Source organism: Fusarium solani, assembly GCF_023522795.1.
Source record: "Fusarium solani strain SB1 chromosome Unknown bctg00000004, whole genome shotgun sequence".
NCBI classification, from domain to species: domain Eukaryota; kingdom Fungi; phylum Ascomycota; class Sordariomycetes; order Hypocreales; family Nectriaceae; genus Fusarium; species Fusarium solani.
The window spans coordinates 1971361-1989521 of record NW_027072152.1 but is presented as its reverse complement, the minus strand read 5'-3'; the positions used below and the strand labels follow the sequence as shown (position 1 = coordinate 1989521).

General features: G+C 53.6%; 5 protein-coding genes across 5 annotated transcripts; 1 reads left to right on the top strand and 4 right to left on the bottom strand.

Moving 5' to 3' along the window:
- Window positions 1-1690: 1690 nt before the first annotated feature.
- On the bottom strand, window positions 1691-4074 carry MRS44_007676 (uncharacterized protein; the record flags this gene model as incomplete). Its single annotated transcript, XM_046269293.2, has 4 exons — window positions 1691-1844; window positions 1900-3769; window positions 3828-3891; window positions 3952-4074. 4 exons carry the CDS (start codon window positions 4072-4074, stop codon window positions 1691-1693), a joined length of 2211 nt encoding a protein of 736 aa, XP_046134318.2.
- Window positions 4075-5944: 1870 nt separating this feature from the next.
- On the bottom strand, window positions 5945-6676 carry MRS44_007675 (uncharacterized protein; the record flags this gene model as incomplete). The annotated part of the gene is made up of 1 exon (XM_065620617.1): window positions 5945-6676. One exon carries the CDS (start codon window positions 6674-6676, stop codon window positions 5945-5947), a length of 732 nt encoding a protein of 243 aa, XP_065476689.1.
- A 973-nt stretch (window positions 6677-7649) lies between these two features.
- MRS44_007674 (uncharacterized protein) lies at window positions 7650-9305 on the bottom strand (the record flags this gene model as incomplete). Its single annotated transcript, XM_046278501.2, has 2 exons — window positions 7650-7830; window positions 7885-9305. The coding sequence occupies 2 exons, from the start codon at window positions 9303-9305 to the stop codon at window positions 7650-7652; spliced, it is 1602 nt and encodes a 533-aa protein (XP_046134319.2).
- Window positions 9306-10416: 1111 nt separating this feature from the next.
- Window positions 10417-12380, top strand: MRS44_007673 (uncharacterized protein; the record flags this gene model as incomplete). The annotated part of the gene is made up of 3 exons (XM_046269294.2): window positions 10417-10588; window positions 10640-10928; window positions 10979-12380. 3 exons carry the CDS (start codon window positions 10417-10419, stop codon window positions 12378-12380), a joined length of 1863 nt encoding a protein of 620 aa, XP_046134320.2.
- A 596-nt stretch (window positions 12381-12976) lies between these two features.
- On the bottom strand, window positions 12977-14043 carry MRS44_007672 (uncharacterized protein; the record flags this gene model as incomplete). The annotated part of the gene is made up of 2 exons (XM_046275997.2): window positions 12977-13612; window positions 13660-14043. The coding sequence occupies 2 exons, from the start codon at window positions 14041-14043 to the stop codon at window positions 12977-12979; spliced, it is 1020 nt and encodes a 339-aa protein (XP_046134321.1).
- Window positions 14044-18161: the final 4118 nt, after the last annotated feature.

Here is an 18161-nt window from a genome sequence, read left to right as displayed (position 1 = left end):
CCAAAGCCAATTCTTCAGCTGCTTCACAATAAACAAGTCTCATGACCCTTTCCGAGTCGCCGACGAGACAGTAAACTTCGGCCAACAACGGCTCTAAAAGACGATGTAAAAAGCCCTGTGTAAAATTCGGGTCCGCCATGTGCTTTTTCCCCGACGAACGCCAAACCGAGATCCCATACCCCAAAATCTCAGATACGGTACTTGACCATCTACCGTACCGCATCTAACCTGATCCATGCTAGATGAAGTAATCCTCCTCGAAACCTGGGGTACACACGTCTCTCCCTCTCACCTTGACTCACCTCGACTGTCCCTCTTCACCGGCTGTGACCTCATCCCTCTAGGCCGGATCTAAGTTCTTCTAGTTGAACTAGATCACGGCTCAGAGGATCAACCATCACCACCAACATCACGGCGATGCAGTTCACGCTGCATAGCGATGCAATTCCAATCAGCATATCAGTAAAACAACCAGGCTTCAATCTTTTTCCTTCTCTACACAGGTACAATTGCTCTTGCACGCACGCAATCTGCCCTTCTCGGCCTTCCTCCGTCCCTGCCTTGCCTCTCCCCGTCCCCGGAACTTGGCCGAGGCCGAGTCCCGCCCTCACCGGAGCAGCGGAGGTCTCTGGCATGTGAAGCAACCCGCCGCACTCTCGCTCAGTCACCGAGAACAGCAACCGTCTTTTTTTTGACAGTTTCATCGGTTCTCCGAGCATACTTCTCCGAATCTCACGGTCTTGGTACTCCCTCGGAGCTGACTTGTCCGGGAATTGAAGTCCACCCCTTCCACCCCCTTCTACCACCTACAGCATCTATTTCCTGCATCTCTTTTCCCCTGCTTTTAGAAGCTGTCTCCTATGCTTGCGTTTCCAGATACCTATGAGAGGCCAATGGCATTCATCAACCCCACGCCTTACGTCTCGAGGCACAAAACTACCTCGGCCATCCGGTTTCATTCTACCGAGAACCCCAAACCTCTGATACACTTCGAGCTTACCTCCTTGCCTACCTTGGTAAACTTCCCTCTGACGGCAGATTCCTTTGTTTCATGGATCTCACGTGCCCTATCAGCCGTCATTTGTCTTCGGTCACTTCCCGAGCTTGACACTGCCAACCGACAGTCTTCGTCATATCGACCACATCGTTATACTTACACAAGTCATGCATTGCATGCATCACATGGAAATCTATCCACTGTCACTCACTTGCACCGGCTATTCAATTCCTGACTCAATACAGTACTGCATTCTATCAAGCTCAGCTCATCTCATTCAGATCTCGTCAGCTCGACACCGACACAGACTGGACTTGGGATAGGCAGGTGGACTCGGTCTTGTGAGCAACCTGTGCCCTGACCTGTACTGATTCCATCCTGTCCCATCAACTACTACCACAGCCTCTCACCCCTTCTCCCGTTCGATGGTGCTGCTGCCTCTAGTATCGATCTCCCCTATTACACGCTTTTCAACTGGTCGGGATGTCCTCAACCTGCCAAACCGACCCAATATCACACCGTACTGCCGACATACAATTCGTACCTCAAGTTCAACTCCGAACAAAGACCTTGATGCGACAGAACAAAAGACAAAAACCAAGATGGCATATCATGGCAAAATGTCACTTCCCTCACGGCGTCACCTAGTGTTGCCTTCAGCCCACTGAAGCATTCCAACTCTCAGCGCGTTATTCAAGGCGCCAGCAGGCCAGCAAGCGCCTTCTCGTTGTTCTGCTCAATAGCCTTGATCAGTGTTGGGTAAGGTGTGAGCGCTCCCAGAGCTCTCCTCATGTGTGCGTTGACAATCTGCAATCCGTAGACGTAACTCGCGTTAACCCATGCGAATCTGCGGTGATAGTTAGCAAGCCGTCCATCCCTCGTCTTGACATCAGCAAACATACCCTTCTTTGTTGACGCCCTTGAAGCCTAGACCTTGGTTGCCATATTCGGCATCCACTCGGTGGGGATCAACTGGCTGCGTCACATCATACTTCTCGACAACCACGCCGTGGAAGTCGACAAACGCCTTGGTCACCATAAAGAGCCACTTGTAAGCAATCCGCTCCGCCTCCTCGGTGAAGCTGTAGCGGATCAATCCAGTCCACGCCAGCATCTGCTGTGGCGGCCAGCCGTACGGGAAGTCCCACTGCCGGTTAGGTCGGTTGAGGCCGATCGCTCCGCGCGACTCCTCTGTTCCTGAGACGAGACCGCCGTATACCTCAAACTTGGGGAGACCCTTGCGCACCATCTCGGCGGCCTGCTTGGGTGTCGCAATGCCAGCCCAGAGGGCCCAGAAGGTCGTACAAGTCTCGTATGTGCAACGCTCGCGCTTCACCGTGTCGTAGTCAAAGAACATACCCTCCTCCTCGTTCCACATCAGCTTGTCAACTGTCAGCTTGCGTCGCTTGGCTCGTCGGTCCCAGGCTGCCGATGAAAGGATCTCTCCGGGCTGGTATGGTGTTCCAGCGCAGAACTCTTCGGGCATGGCAAGCTTGTCGTTGAAGACGCTGCGAATAGTACGGGCGATATCGGTCTCATATTTGAAAAGTAGAGAGTTGAGGTCAATGGTGGCCAAGTTGGCGCACACTCCCTCGAGGCGGTACGAGGTGTCGTGACCAGACTCTCGCACAGCGCGATCGTGCATGAAATACTCATCGAGCTCAGGCTCCTTGACCTCGCCATGGTTGTAAGCGCGCACAAACTGCTCGAAGGTCATGTTGTGCTTCTTGACATATGGGTCAAGAATATGCACAAAGTGAGTAGCCTCAGTCTCAGGAGGCACACCCAGACCCTCTGGTCGGTATCTCGAGAGACCAGTGGTGGGGTCAAGTCGAGGCTCTGACATCCACACGCTGTGGTACTCCTTGATGGCCGCCAAGATTGAGCGTCGGAGGAATTCCTTGGCATCTGGCTCATGCTTGATCTTTTCGTAGACTCGGAGAGCCATGTCGGTCAGGAACGGAGGCTGCGATCGGCACAGGTAGTATGATCGAGTGGCATTGAGGATCTTGCCGTAGTGCTCGATGCAGAAGCAGAAGTTGGTGACCATAGACTTGGCCAGATCAACTCGGTCGTTGATAAGAAGACCCAGAGACGCCATGTAGCTGTCCCATCCGTAGAGCTCGTTGAAGCGACCACCAGGGACGACAAACGGCAAGCCCTTGAGAGACCATCCGCTGCTGTGGTTGGGGTCTTCCACCTCCTCAACATCCACAGCCAGCAGACCAGGTGCATCGTTCATATCACGGACCAGCTCTGGGGTAATCTTCTCGGGCAGAAGCTGAACATCCAGTCGCATGTCGGGTCTCTCCTCAGCCACTCTCTTGTAAAACTCGTACTGCTTGGGGCATCCGTGTGGGATGTAGATACGCGGGCGGGGATCATCGGTCCAGTCCTTGGGGTCTCGAGCGGCAATGTCAATGGTGGATGCATCGATGCGTCTGGTCAAGCCCTCCCAAAAGTGATCTCGAATCATGCGAGACAAGCGATCAACAGGGTTCTCATTGAGTCGTCCCTCGTCGAGCACGATCTGCTTACGTCCGTACTCTTTGGCCAGAGTCAACTCCTGGAGAAGATTGGACAGCATGTATGTTCCTCGAACGTCGAACCGGTTGTGGCCAGCCGAGGCAGCGGTCCGCAGCGAAATGACCTTGGGACCGTTGTCCTCAATTGTGATTTGCATATTTCCATCGGTATCTTCCTGCAGCTGCAGGCTCTCCAGGGTCGAGTCGACCTGGATGAGGAAGCGGCGGCTCTGCTGGGTGTTCTCATCTGGGGCGAAACGTCAGCTTCAAAGCCTCGCTGTCCAATGACGTCTTTAGCTGCTTACCATGACTACCTCGTCGGAAGGGCTCACGAAGGCCAACTCTTTCGAATTGGCGCATCAAACTGTTCTACATGCACCGTGTCAGATAAGGTTGCTGCACCTGCACCAGGGACACCTCACTGCTCACCTGCGAGTATGTTCGGGTGCGAGGGCCAGCACGATTGGTGTGGCGCTCCTCGGTATAATACGTTCTGGCATCGTCAAAGACGCCATCATCAGAACCGCGCGAACGGTGGCTGGGCGCGGCCATGGCGATAGCAGGATTGAAGCTGTCGTTGTCAATGGGACAGAGCGGGGTTGGCCAGGTGGGTAGATGGTGGGTGGATGGAGGGACGGGAGGCAAGTGTGAAGCTTCGCAGATTATATGGCACAGACGAATTGAGCTGACAAGGTTGCGAGGTCAGAAGAAAGGGGCACCAGACAGTCAGACGTAAATAGGGAAAAGTCACGAGGAGAGGATGCAGGAAAACAAAACAAGTAGCTGTGGAGGTCCGGTCGTGAAGGAATTGTAGGGGATGACGGCAGGGTATGGAGGGGGCTTTTGAGAGGAGGAGAGGGCGGGAGGAGCAGAGAAAGTGGCGGAGAGCTTGGGCCTTTTTCTTTTGGATGAGGTGGGATGGAGGGAGGATGGAATGGAGCCAGGCCTGTCCCCCGGTGACGGTGACGAAGCCAGCTGGAGCAAGAGAGAGAGATCCAGGTACTCCGTAGGTTGTTAGCAAACGGCCTCGGTCTCGTTGACCGAACTTCCTAACCGGGGAAGCGGTGAAGAGGCTACAGGGGCCGCGGCGGGGGTCAATTGATGCAGAGTCGTTCGGTGAGGGCGCAAAGAGCAGGGCGAAGAAGCAGTTGCGCAGCCTTTGGTTCGCGGGCTTCTTCTGTTTCACCTCTCTCCCAGATCCGCCTCTGCTTTTTTTGGTGTTTGATGTGACGATATCACGCAGCAGTAGCAGCAGGGGTGCTCCACTACAGGGGCACAAACATCAAGAACCACCCCATACCTGGCCTCCCCGGCAGCGCTGTTGCTGCGCGTTGCCCGCTGTAACCCACTGCTGTGTTACCCCCAGGACGCACCTCGCCCAGCCGAGCTGGCCCCCCATGCAAACGGCTTCCCCCCACCATGACATCCCGCGTGCCCAGCACACCCATCCCGCCCATCCATCCACCCATCCACCTCAGCCCTTTACCAATCCCAGGATGCTGGACACGCATATTCAGGCCTGGGATATTCGGCCGATACCATCAGACCATTTCCAAGGTCACTCGACTGCCGGACACTTGGATGCAATCCCCCCTGAACCGCGGTGTCTCGCATACCGGGCCCCTGTGCTTACGCTTGTGCTTGTGCTTTGACAAGAGATGTAAACTGGGGATCTTAGATGACCTGACATGGCCAAACGTCGGGTTGGCATGGACGTTTGGGCATGATTTTGAAGCATATGGGATACCCCAACAGGCAACTCCGCTTCAACGGTCTGAACGACATGTTGCGTGTTGTCCAGCAGAGGCAGCTCCGAGTGAAGTCACCTCAAGCGATATGTGGAAACTCTTGTTCACGAGGCTCAAGATCATCATATCAAGACCCGTTCTTTTCACATTGAATAGTCTACATGACAACAGTTCGACGTCAGTATGTTCAGATTCCTCAACGCCCAACCGGCACCGGCTCGGCAGCGGTCAAGATTGAAGGGGGGACGTCTCAAGACATATTGCTCCGCCAGACAACGTGCAGGCATGCCAGGCTGATGAATGACACGAGGTGGAAATAATTCCAGAACCATTCTTGCCCGTTACCCCAGTATCGACACGAGCAACTCCACGGCCCGGATAGTCTAGGCGTTGAGTTAACCATAGCCACAAACGCCACGGTCACATTGGCTCTGTCATTTCCACAACACGCAAAACATATTTTGACTCCCCCGAGTATGGGGTAGACAGCTGAATGACTTGAGTGGTTATGATTACTAGCAATTTCATTCCGTCATGTTTCCTCCTCTTGGGTATTTGTCCTGTTCGTGAGCCATCCCGGTCTCGGTATTCATCCATCCCTTGACGCCATTCCAATGTTTCAACTAACCCCAGATCAAGGGGCATTCGCCTCGAAGCACCACAGCAACGACGACTTATTCGTTCCCAGCACGACTTGTTCGTGCAACCACTCGGCTCCGCCTCCTTCCCACTACTTCAGGATCCCAGGTCCCCGCGAATATGTCCTCACATTCATCCTCATCGTCCGAATCAAACACAATATCGTCTTCGTCGTGCTTGTCCAATTCGGGCATGTATGTGACATCGTCGTCGGCAGTGTCCTCCCAGCTTCGATGTGTGACGACTCGCTCTACCTCCAGGATGAACTTGCCCACTTTATATTTTTGCCCTTCTTCCTTGGCGTCGACGTATTTCCAACCCAGCTTGGTTGAGCAGATCCCACAGGTGATGTCTGCCACTATATGCCAGCCCGTCACAAGTTGCCGGTTCTCGCTTTTGCCAACTCGAATATTATTCAGTGTTTGAGGCGCCGGTAACGCAGGCGGAGCAACAAGGAACGCGCGACCGTATCGGCCAGTAAAGCCCTTGGATATAATCTGGGAGGCAAAGGCAAGATCGGTCGAGCACCCAGCACAGCGTAGAGTATTCGGCGCGGTTTTGGTTAGCCGAGAACCCTTTTCGGCATTTGTCAAGGGTCCATGGTTCGGAGGTGAGCTTGCCGGTGTCGTGACAGCAGAAGAAGCGGCCGAGTCGGTGGCAGAACTCGAAGAGGCAGAGTGGCGACGAGAGAAAGGCAGTCTAATGCTGGACAGCAGGTAGGTGGGAAAGATGGGCTTGGTAGCCGAGATGCCACTCTCGCGAACCATCTCGGCGGTCGAGGCTGACGTCTTTGTACGATCCCAGATCTGATATTTCACAGTGAAATAAATATCTTCAGGTGTGACCGTTTCTTGGAACTTTTCCAGTGGTAGATTCAAGGGTCCGATAAGGTGTGGTTAGAGCGGCGTTCAGTTCCACTGCCAGAGTCAGGCACTCCACCAGTGGCGTACAGTCGGGTCCTTGTAAGGCCTGGTGAGTCTTGAACGTTGAGGAGCTCAACAAGGGATGCGCAGGCGAGACAAGAGGTGTTACAGTCGAGTATGTGAGGCTGCAGGTGAGGAAAAGACGAGTATCGCCCGCGACCTCCGGCGATAAAAGCAATGCAGCGGTCACTTGGCCATGTCGGCGACGGCTCAGCCGGGCAGCGATCACCGGACCTGTCTCATCAGTCAACTAACATGGATGGACGGATTGGATGGGTGGATGGAAGGGCGGTGGAGGGGCAAGAATGGATGGCGGTTGGAGCGGACTGGTGCCAGAACTCGAAGGGAGGGGTTCGAGGTACGTACAGTGTGGGGCAGCACGCGGGAACGTGCAGATGGGAAACCCTCGTTCCGAAGCCCATCATCACGACTATCACCAACTGGTATTAATCAACAATCCCTTATCAGTTGGATCCTTTGCCAGTCAGAGAATAGTGTATGATGCTATCGGATGAAAGTGAGTTCTCGTTACTCAGCTTACAACCACAATGATTTCATGGCCATCATTAACTTTCCCAAGGAAGTGGGGGCCGTTGTGCTATTGATATGGATGGCGTAACAATGCCAAGAGCACGTTGGTGACAAGGGGTTCGACATCATACTCGTGCTCACAAGGAGCATCAAGGGAGTTGAGATCACTTTCAAATCCTCACTCATTGGAGCCCTGTCCACAAACACACCAAACATGTCTCAGAACTCCAAGCTAGGATGTCATACCACGTTCAATCATCTTCATTATTATGGATGTAATCTTAGCTTAGGCCTTGGGCTCCTCGGCAACGTAGTGCAGGTAGGCTCCTAGCAGCTTGATGCCCTCAATGTAGTTGCGCTTGTCCAGTTTCTCGTTGATGGAATGCGCACCATCGGTCGAGCTACCCATGGGAAGCAACAGAACGTTCTTGCCAGTGGCCTCCTCAAAGGTCAGAGTAACGGGGATACTGGCAAGGATCATCAGCACTCAACACATATTCTTTTACATCAGGGACTCTTACCTTCCACCCTCGCGAGTAAAGTCGGGCTGAACACCCCACACACGCTCAACAGCCTTGGCAGCGGCCGAAAAGTTCCAGTGCTTGGGCGACGCCACCCACCACTTGCCAGTGTGCTGTGCGTACACATTCAGGGTATTCTTGCTCTTGAGCTTGGCGAACTGCTCCTTCACGTACTTGTACACACACTCGTTGGTTGTGTCAATGTCCATATCGGGGACCGTTCGGATCGAGAACTTTCCAATGACCTTGGCAGGGATGACTGTCTTGGCTCCGGGAGCGGAAAAGGCACCCTCGATGCCGTGGAGAGACAGAGAGGGGTATCGCCAGCGGCCCATAAGAGTGCTCTTCTTGTCCTCAAAAATAGTCGTCGTGCTACCGAGCGACTCGTAGATGTTGTCCATAGTGAAGGAGATGCCATCGTAGAGACCCTCCTCGTCGGCGGTGACAGGGGCCACCTGCTCCATGATACCAGGAATCTGGATCTGACCATCGGTGTTGACCAGCGATCCCAGAACCCTGACGAGATCAGTCATGGGCTCCTGGGCCGTGCCGCCAAAGACACCACTGTGAAGATCAGCACCAGGGCCGGAGATCTCAACCGAGTAGTAGTTGCAGCCTCGGAGGCCATAGGTCAAGCAAGGCTTCTCGGTACCGAGCCAGTAGTTGTCAGAAATGCAGACAGCCTCGGCATCAGCAAAGTACTTCTTGGCCTCTTCCTTGATGAGGTCGTCCAAGCCCTCAGAACCATATTCCTCCATACCCTCAAAGCACATGAGCAGGTTGACGGGGAAATCGACACCCGCCTTCTGGTGGGCCTCGATGGCATTCAACCAACCCAGGACAGGGCCCTTATCGTCCGTAGATCCACGTCCGAACATACGACCCTTCTCGTCAACGGTGAGATCGAAGGGCTCAGTGGCCCAGCCGTCGCTCTTCTCGGCAGGCTGAACGTCGTAGTGGCCATAGACGAGAATTGTTCGCTTGTTGCTGTCGTTTCCGTATCGAGCGAGGACGACGGGAGGGAGCTCGAGGTGCTCCTTGTGGGGCTGCTTTCCCAGCGGTCGAAGCTCTACCGAAGCTCCCAGGTTCTTGAGCTCCTCGGCGAGAAACTCTCCCATGCGGACGACATCGGGGCGGCGAGCATCCTCGGCGGAGATGGAAGGAATAGCCACAGCCTTGCGCAGGCGCTCAATGAAGTCGTCAGCAGAGCTGTCGACCTGCTGGAAGAAACTGTCAAGCTGAGGGGCCATCTTCTTTGCTTGGTGGGCGCGTATAGAGTCGGTGAGGTATGGTCGGGAAAGAAATTTGGGGGATTGTGAGGAGATCCGGGAGACACGAGATGATATAAAGGGCCTTTTGGGGAGTGCTGTTACTCGAAAACAACACAGAGCTGCCCTATTGAGGAGGAAGGTGCGGGGCATTACGCCGGACCTGCTCTATCGGGCTGATAGTGATGCAAGACAGCGCCGTGCTCACCTTATGGCGGGGCAGCTTGAACGCAAGCAATGGGAGAGCAATGAATGAGACCGGCTAGTAACGGCAACCAATAATGATTAGGCCGAGTAGTGATTAGTAAGGGAAAATGGGCAGCGTTTGCGTTGAACAACAGAGCACCAGATGCAGCCAGCCTTTACGTCACATGCCAACCAGCAAGTGGCTGAGTCATCGGGAGGAAAATCCTTTTTGCGGTCGCCCGACTCCGGAATTCTTGAGCGCATTCCCCCTCCCAGGCATCCGGCCTCCTCACGTCTAGATGCTTACTAACCCCAGGGGCAGTGCTTTTCCTCCCTCGCAGACTCTTCCTCTCCCCACCCGTCTCGACACTCATCCATCGTCGCTGTTCATTCCGCCCATCGAGTATTCAGTCCGCGACACCAGAGCAGTCGCTTGGCTGCACTCTTTTTCGCCTGCGCGCGACCTTTTCTTCTCTTCACTCTTGCTCAACGATTACCGAGCGCCGTTTGGTCCACCTGGCAACGCGCGGCTTCCTGACGCGATCTCGCCGACTTCGCGCGAGCCCGACCGTTCGCATCCTCGTTGCTCGAGACACCATCGTGCTCTGTCGCTAGCCTTCCTCGAAAGGGCGTAGATCCTAGGACAACTTGCTAACTCTCAAGGTCTCTGGTTCAGTGGTTTAACAAACGTGGTGACTGGAAATTGAGGTGGAGTTTCAGGGTTGTCTCTCTTCTGGCTGTTTTCTTTGGCCAGCTGTACTCCTTTATTCATTGCACCTTTTTTTGACCCTTTTGCCACTATTGTTCCCTCCAAGTACAATCAAAATTGATTATTTCCGTTCATCTCGAGAGTTGAAAGAGGCACGGCAGTGCAAGAAAGAAACGAACAAACAAAGAGAACAATCAGAGTTCCCTCTGCAAACACAAAAGAGGCAATCAATACTCACATAGTGCTCTGTGCGCCCGGCCACTTCGACTTGGAAAAATACTCGACCTCCGCTATAACACCACCTCTTGTCCCTCTGTGCTGTGGTGTCTTGATTCCTTGTAGGAAAACACACAGCACACATCAATCAACATGACGTCTTCCGTCTTCTTCAAGTTCAAGTCCCAAAGGGAACCTACTAGAGTCGAATTCGACGGCACCGGCATCTCAGTCTTTGAGCTCAAGCGTGAAATCATCATCAAGAGCGGGCTTGGCGATGGCTCTGATTTCGACCTTCATATTTACACCGATGATAACAGCGAGGGTAAGTCTACGTCCCGGGCGCAACACAAGAGCGCTGCTAATCACTGCTCAGAATATGATGACGACACCACCATTATTCCCAGATCAACAACGGTGATCGCTCGGCGCCAGCCAGCCGTCAAGCAAGGCGCGGGGCGTGCTGCCCGTTATGTATCTGGCAAGATGCCTTCAACGGCCAAGAATGCTGGTCGCAAAGAGCAAGCAGCAAAGGCCTCGGCATCAAAGCCTAGTTCTGACGCAATCAACCAAATGAACAATGCCATGACCGAAGAGGAGAAGATGGCAGCCATGTTTGCAGCGCAGACCGAGCAGTGGTCAGCCCAGCAGGAAGAGATGTCACAGTAAGTATCGCCCACCCGTAGCAAGTAGATCAATCATTAACATGCCATAGCCAAACACCCGTCTTCAAGCCCGGTGCGAAGAGGCCAGCAAATGTCCCAGACCATGACCCCCCGAATGGCTACATTTGCTACCGATGTGGCAACAAGGGCCACTGGATTCAGCTGTGCCCTACTAACGACGATCCTGAGTTTGACAATCGCCCGAGAGTCAAGCGAACTACTGGAATTCCCCGTTCCTTCCTGCAAAAGGTCGATAAGTCTGTTGTGCTAGCTCAGACTGACGGCGACGAATCCAAGCGCCCCTCGGGCATCATGGTTAACGCTGAAGGAGATTTTGTCATTGCCGAACCAGACAAGGCATCTTGGGAACAGTTCCAGGCCAAGGCCAAGTCTTCCTCCGCTGCCAAGGCACCCCTGGCCGAGGACAAGGAGGTTCAAGAACGGGGCTTGGAGTGTTCGATCGACAAGAAGATGTTCATAGAGCCAATGAAGACTCCATGCTGCCAGAAGACCTTTTGCAATGATTGCATAACCAATGCTCTCATCGAAAGCGACTTCATCTGCCCTGCCTGCCAGTCAGAAGGCGTGCTGATTGATGACCTCCTACCAGATGAGGAGGCATCGAAGAAGATTCAGGATTATCTGAAGGAGAAGGAGGCAGCCAAAAGCCCTCCCCCTCCATCACCCAAGGCGTCAGGTGAAGCCAAAGCCGATGGAGAGAAGGAGGACAAGCCTGCTGTGGAGGCTGACAAGCCGGAGCAAAAGCCCGAGAGCGATGCTGCCGACAAGTCCAAGGATTCACCAAAGGAGAAGTCAAATTCACCCGCCTCTCAAAAGGCAACTGTCAAGTCTCCACCAACTGGCCCCAAGAGCCTCGTCCCCGCTTCACAAGACACGGACAAGCAGGTCGACGGCGCCAAGCCCACGGATGTCAACTCCAAGAAGCGACCCGCAGACGACATCCTGGACAATCCCCGGATTCCCAAGGGTCCCAAGGCGATGCAGAACCAACAAAACATGATGCCCAATATGATGAACGGCATGGGTATGAACATGGGAATGAATAACATGATGTTCAACGGCATGCCCATGATGCCAAACATGATGCCAATGCCAAACATGGGCAACATGAACATGAACATGGGTATGATGGGCATGCCCAACATGATGGGCATGCCAGGGTTCCCCGGTATGAATGGCGGCTTTGGAGGCATGAACGGTTGGGATATGGGAATGAATGGTATGAACGGCATGAATGGCATGAATCCTATGAACGGAAACATGGGTATGAACGGAGGCATGAATGGAGGCATGAACGGCTTCCAGAACGGCAACTTTTCCCAGGGCGGTAACGCTGGCGACGAAGACGCCTACTTCCGCAAGCCCGTCAACCCCCATCGACACCAGAACAAGCAGCGAAGAGTTCGACCCAGCGACTATCGAGAGCTGTGAGCCAGATGCTCAGCTCCCGCACGACTATGATTTCCACCAGCGGCTGTTTCTTGTTTTCTCACCATCTCGACATCAAGGGTACCACGCCCTACATACAATGAGGCCATCAACGCGAGCTTTGCAGAGCTGTCATATTCTGGATTGTTTAAGGGGTTTGGGGTTGCTTTCACATGTTGCATGATTCCGTCAAGCCAGCGGAACGGCGTTCGGGGTGTAGATATGGATCTTGGAAGGGTTTCACGGCAGTTCATGCCACCGGTTGGGGGTTCAGGAATTACTTCATCAGACTTTGGCCTTGGCAGGGAGGCATGACTTGACAGCGAGGCGTCGCTAGTCTACGAGGCAAACATGATGCAGAAAATAAATAAAATAATAAACAAACTTGCTGAAATTGTTGGGTATTTTCTCTCGTGACTGTGTGTGCGTATAACCAATAAATCATTGTGTATTGTCATAAACCATCAACCCCTAACGACAACTCCACGCCCTCTTTGCTCCTGTATGTGCTACATGACCTTTCTTTTTGTCTTGCCCATTCCATCTTGCGCGGTAATCTTCAAGGTGTCCATGTCTTGCGCCTGGTTCTATAAACCTGCTTACTCCGGGGGAACGTAAGGGGTGACGAGCATCTCGCTAAACTTCTCGAGCTTCTCCTTGCCCCGAACCTCCTCGACCAGCAGGGGCATCTTGACAACGTTGAAGTCCTCGGCGTAGAGCTCCTCGTACTGGTCCAAGTACTTGCGCTGCATCTTGCGACGGGCGTTGCACTGGTCGCAGTCACTCGCCTTCTTGGGGAACAGGAGCTGGTTGACGACGATGGAGTGGGTGTCGATGCCGTAGCCGGCGAGCTCCTGGATCATGCGCTCCGTCTCGTACAGGCTCAGGAACTCTGCAATGCAGACGCAGACAAACGTGGTGAGCTCGGCGTCCTGGAACTGCGTGTTGACCTCGGAGATGGTCTCGCGCAGTGACTCGAGCTTCTCGACCATGTCGTTGAGGTTCTGGCCGTTGGGAAGCTGGCCGCCCGAGCCGAGGAAGCTGTTGACGAGAGGGCCGTACTGCGACGAGAGCTGCGACACCTTTGCGAGGGCCTTTTCGAGGACGGTGGGGAACTGGAGGAAGCGGAGGGTGTGGCCAGTAGGGGCCGTGTCGAAGATGATGGTCTCGTAGGAGAGGGACTTGACCTGCTTGAGGACCTCTGCGAAGGACATGGCCTCGTCGATACCAGGGATCTGTCACGTCAGCAATAGGTAGAGAGCTGTGAAGTTTCCAAACTCACCGCAAAAGCAAGGTCCTGCATCATGCCTCCCAGGCCACCAGCGGCGGCATTGACATCGTCAGCATCGCCCTGGCCAGCCAGCATGTCCTGTATGCTTCCGTTGGGGTCAATCTCCATGGCGCTGAGGTTGTCGAAGCCGTTGACGAGGCGAGCCTCCTTGCCAAACTTCTGAGAAAAGGCATCGGAGAGGTTGTGTGCGGGATCGGTAGAGATGAGGAGGACGGAGCGACGAACGCGAGCGAGCTGGATGGCGAGGGAGCACGAGGTGGTGGTCTTTCCGACGCCGCCCTTGCCGCCAACGAAGATCCAGCGGAGGCTGCGCTGGTCGAGGAGGGACTGGAGGGACGGCTCGAGGGCGTCGTCAGCGGAGATTACGGCGGCCATGATGAGATGGCGATTCAGTTGGTCGGAAGAAGGTTTGCGATAATGGGGATCGGGTCGGACTGGAGAAGTGGCTTTGTTGAGAGGTTGTCGAGTTCAAGATTTGGGCATCTTCTAGAAGCTCCCGTCTTCATGGTGGAGTTGGCGGTTTGGAGGGGTAGATCTAGACAGAATAGGAAGGCCACGTATGGGTAGCCTCATGACTGGTTGATTTTGTCAAGCAAGGACGTCAAGACCAGTCTGTTGCCACATGATACTCTCACACAGAACAAAAATCATGACTTCTTTGATATAGAGTTTATCATGTTCGTGACTGCTACTTCCTTATTCATCTGAACCGCATAAACACCGTTTGACTTCATCTCATCTGTCAACTATCTTGAACGCACACCAGAAAAGAAGCCAACTCATCAACAACCGCAAAAAGAAGCAAAAAAAACCAATCGACGCGGGCCTGATTCGAACAGACGCCTCCGAAGAGAATAGATTTCTAGTCTATCGCATTAGACCACTCTGCCACCGCGCCTTTTGTTGGTGATGGCCGACTTTAGATTGCGGTCCACAAGGGCCGAGACCTGATGGCTGGACGCAGCCTCAGGGAAGACAACCACCACGGGCACACAGAATTCAGAAGGCCGAGTATACCTGAGCCACAATGTGTAGGTATTTGTTTTGTTTTGCCTCATATTCGTGATTTCTGAATTCTCCTGGGTAATTCTCCCGGGCTGTCACCGACTTACTCTTAAACCCGGGTCTAGGGTACGTGGCAGAGGAGTCTTCAAGATACCCCCTGTTGCCTTTTCTGTCTTCCTTCTTTGCAGTCATTACTTCTGCTTCCTGAAATGTTCGCATGTCATTCCTCGTTCTTCTTTCCGATGGATGAGGTATCTTTGGAACTTGGAAAATCTATGATGGATGGCTTATTGGCATTTTTCAGTATCACTTGCTGCACTGGACCAACTGGTTGCGGAATGACTTCAAAGCAGATGCCCACCTATTTTGCCGAGATATTGACCAATTTTACTCTGTTCTCATGGGATGTGGTTTGGGCTTACTGGGCACAAACATTAATTGACGAACTTTCCTATCCGGATCATCATTGTTTTCCATGAGGCCGTACTGCATTCGATCCTTTGGATGTGAATGATAGAGGCTCATGTGGGGTATACTCGTTTCTATCGCTGGGGTTTTAATACTGGCACCTCACTACCTAGACAAGTCCCGCAAGTCTAGATGGGAAAAACGACAGTGAACATTCATCTATGGTAATTTTGTCCGGTATGGTGTGTGGCCATACCATGAAAGAAGGATGTTGATGGTCCACGGCGCAAGCCAACAAGAAACTACCAAGATCCATGGTCTCTGATTACATACCCTGGATGTTTTTCATATACATGTAAGTTTTACCAATAGGCGCCTCCCTGGACACCATGTGGCTCTGGTTACCAACTTTGTTCGCGTGAGAGCTCCGCATAAGGATCTCTCAATATTTGCTCAAGTCAAGAGTTTGGGCGCATTCGATTACATCGACACTTTTCAGACTCACATGCAGGAAGCGAGTTCAATGGCTGGGATTAATTCACGTGATCTAGAGATCATCCAAGACATCCTGCAAAAGGCAATGATGTAAACTTTGCCATCCAAACAAGCACAGCACAAAGTGTTTGGTTTCGCTGATCAAAGCCAACGTGAAACTTGAGCTACAGAGCTAGCGAGTGCCGATAGGGCATGATCGTCTCGACGGCAGACGAGCGAGCTGCGTGGTCTGCTGGATCCTTCTCCACAGAGATCTACTAGGGGCGGGAATGCCGATGTCAACCTGTACAATGACGGGCTTTTACTCTTCAGCCCAAAGGTAAAGGTTTGCTCAACGGGTCGTTCTGAACCGCCCTTGAACTTAGCAAGACGGCAAACGTGCCGCATAAGCGCTCGATGGCTGGGCGATTCCGTGTGTTCCGCCTGCTGTACGAGTTGCATGCTCCGGGTGCGTGCAAAGCGTGGTCTCCGCCACAATAGCCGGTACGGGCTGGCCTATCAAGACGCAGCCTCGAAGGCGAGAAAACTTGAAGTTGACGGAGCATGGGAGACCTTGGATGGCAAGCTATCGTATTCTTCCAACCGCCCATTTGGTCAGCAACACACTGCCTAGCCTACCCCTCAACCAGGCCATTGGCAGAGTTTGAGAAACATTGGTCACGACAATGCATCACCTGAACAGCCAATCACGGTATGGTACAGGTTCGACATGTCTACTCGACCTTCTTGAATAGGCACGTCGATTCGGTGACCAAGGTCTTGACCGCTCATGCAGCCAAGAGTGGGTTTCAGACATGTTCAGCCAGCCGAGGTCAACAGCGGATAATTGCCAAAAAGCCGAATACGTAGGTATTGTGCTCTGCTCTGTAGCTCTGGATAAACTCGTCGTCGAGCTTTGCTTGCTTCTTGTAGATCTGTTTTTGTGGGCTCTGAAGATCAAAGTTGATCAGGGGTCGGAATGAAGGAGCTGAGAGACGAAATTGGGAGGTAGCCAACGCCCAAACTGCCAGAGATAAGTGGAATCATGGCCCTAGCGGCGGGAAAACTTTAAGAGTTTGCAATATTCTCCAGAATATTAGGGGAAGACTGATGTAATATGGGTGAATTCATGCCCGATTATTTCGATAGTCGTAGACTGGGGGGGACCTTGGGCAGAGGAGAACAAGTTGATGTAACTCACGTGATGCCGGGCCAAGAAGTAGAGTGGGTTACTCAGCTGCACCCACTCGCTTCCATCGGCGACACCGCCATCCACTGGAACTGTCTTCCTGACCAGATTCTGAAAACGCCATGGCCGATTTGCCGTCTGAACAGGCCAGTATCGCCGATACATCACATCCAAGACCTTGGGACCCTAGCCATGGGGGTTTCGCCCGCTGGCAGGACGCGGGCTCCTTTGCCGGCCACTAACGCGTTCGCCTGCGAGACACCTACTGCACGGTCCGGCCTTGTCGTCATGTGTCCAGGGGTCCGGCGGGAAATGATCATCATCTGGTCCGGGAGGGACGACCTGAAGAAAAATGGGGTTGGTCCGTTCGGGGGTTTTCCCAGACTGTTGGGGAACCACTTGGCCGGCCCTCATTATCGACCATGGCTGACTGAATATCTGCATGTCTGAGTCCGCAGCACCAGCACCAGCAGATACAGAGCAGCAAAGAGGAGTCAAACTCAAAGATGTGTGCCTCCGGGGCCTTGTGATGCTGACGACCATGACGGTATAAATATCGCACAGCAACCCACTCGGACAAGGCGGCACTTCAAACATCTGTTGCCTCGGGCGCGGGATGGATGACGTTGGACAACTCTTGTCGCCGCCGTTTGTTTGCTGACCGTTACGACACACATTGGATCCTCAGCTTCTTTCGAGAGGCGCAGAGAATCGTGCACCGTTTCTGGCCCAACAAATCAGTCGCCAAGCAGACAGACGCCCCCCCGGGCTGACGACACCGTCTTGTCGCCCAGGCTCCACGGCGAGTTCCATCCGAGAGCGGCTCCATTCAGGGCCGACCGAGCCTCAATCAGCCACTTACACCAGGTCCTACCCCAGACGCTGCCGTAGCCTTACAGCGAGCAGCGAGAACTCGCGCTTTAGATCCGGAAGAGGAAGCGTGGCATCCTCCAACGCCGGTTCTTTGGTGTAAATTGCAGGAGTCGACGGACTGGACTACTCTACTATAGATTCCCATCTTGCCTGGCGGACGCCTCGTCGATCCTCAGCTCAGTCAGGATCCGGGCTTGACACGGCCGTCTGCAGTCAAGGACACTTCTGGTAGGGATCAGGGCGTTTATCACGGTCAACTACGTGGGCACCAGCTTGGCGCAAAGTGAGTTCAAGTTTCTCGTTCTTGGGTCTTCTTGGGGTTTTGGACTTTGTCTTGTTCTGGAACCACTCCACCCCCTGTCCTACACCACGCTGCACCCCTACACCCTTGCTCGGTCCCAGTGCTTTCTGGACTTTTCTGGGGCGCGGAGCCACGCAACGACGGCGTCGTCGAGAGACTCTCTCTTGGCTGCTGTGCCGAACAGCGAGAGCCAAGCCTCACTGACTGGCTCATCTGCTCGTCACCTCGACTCGCCATTCCTCG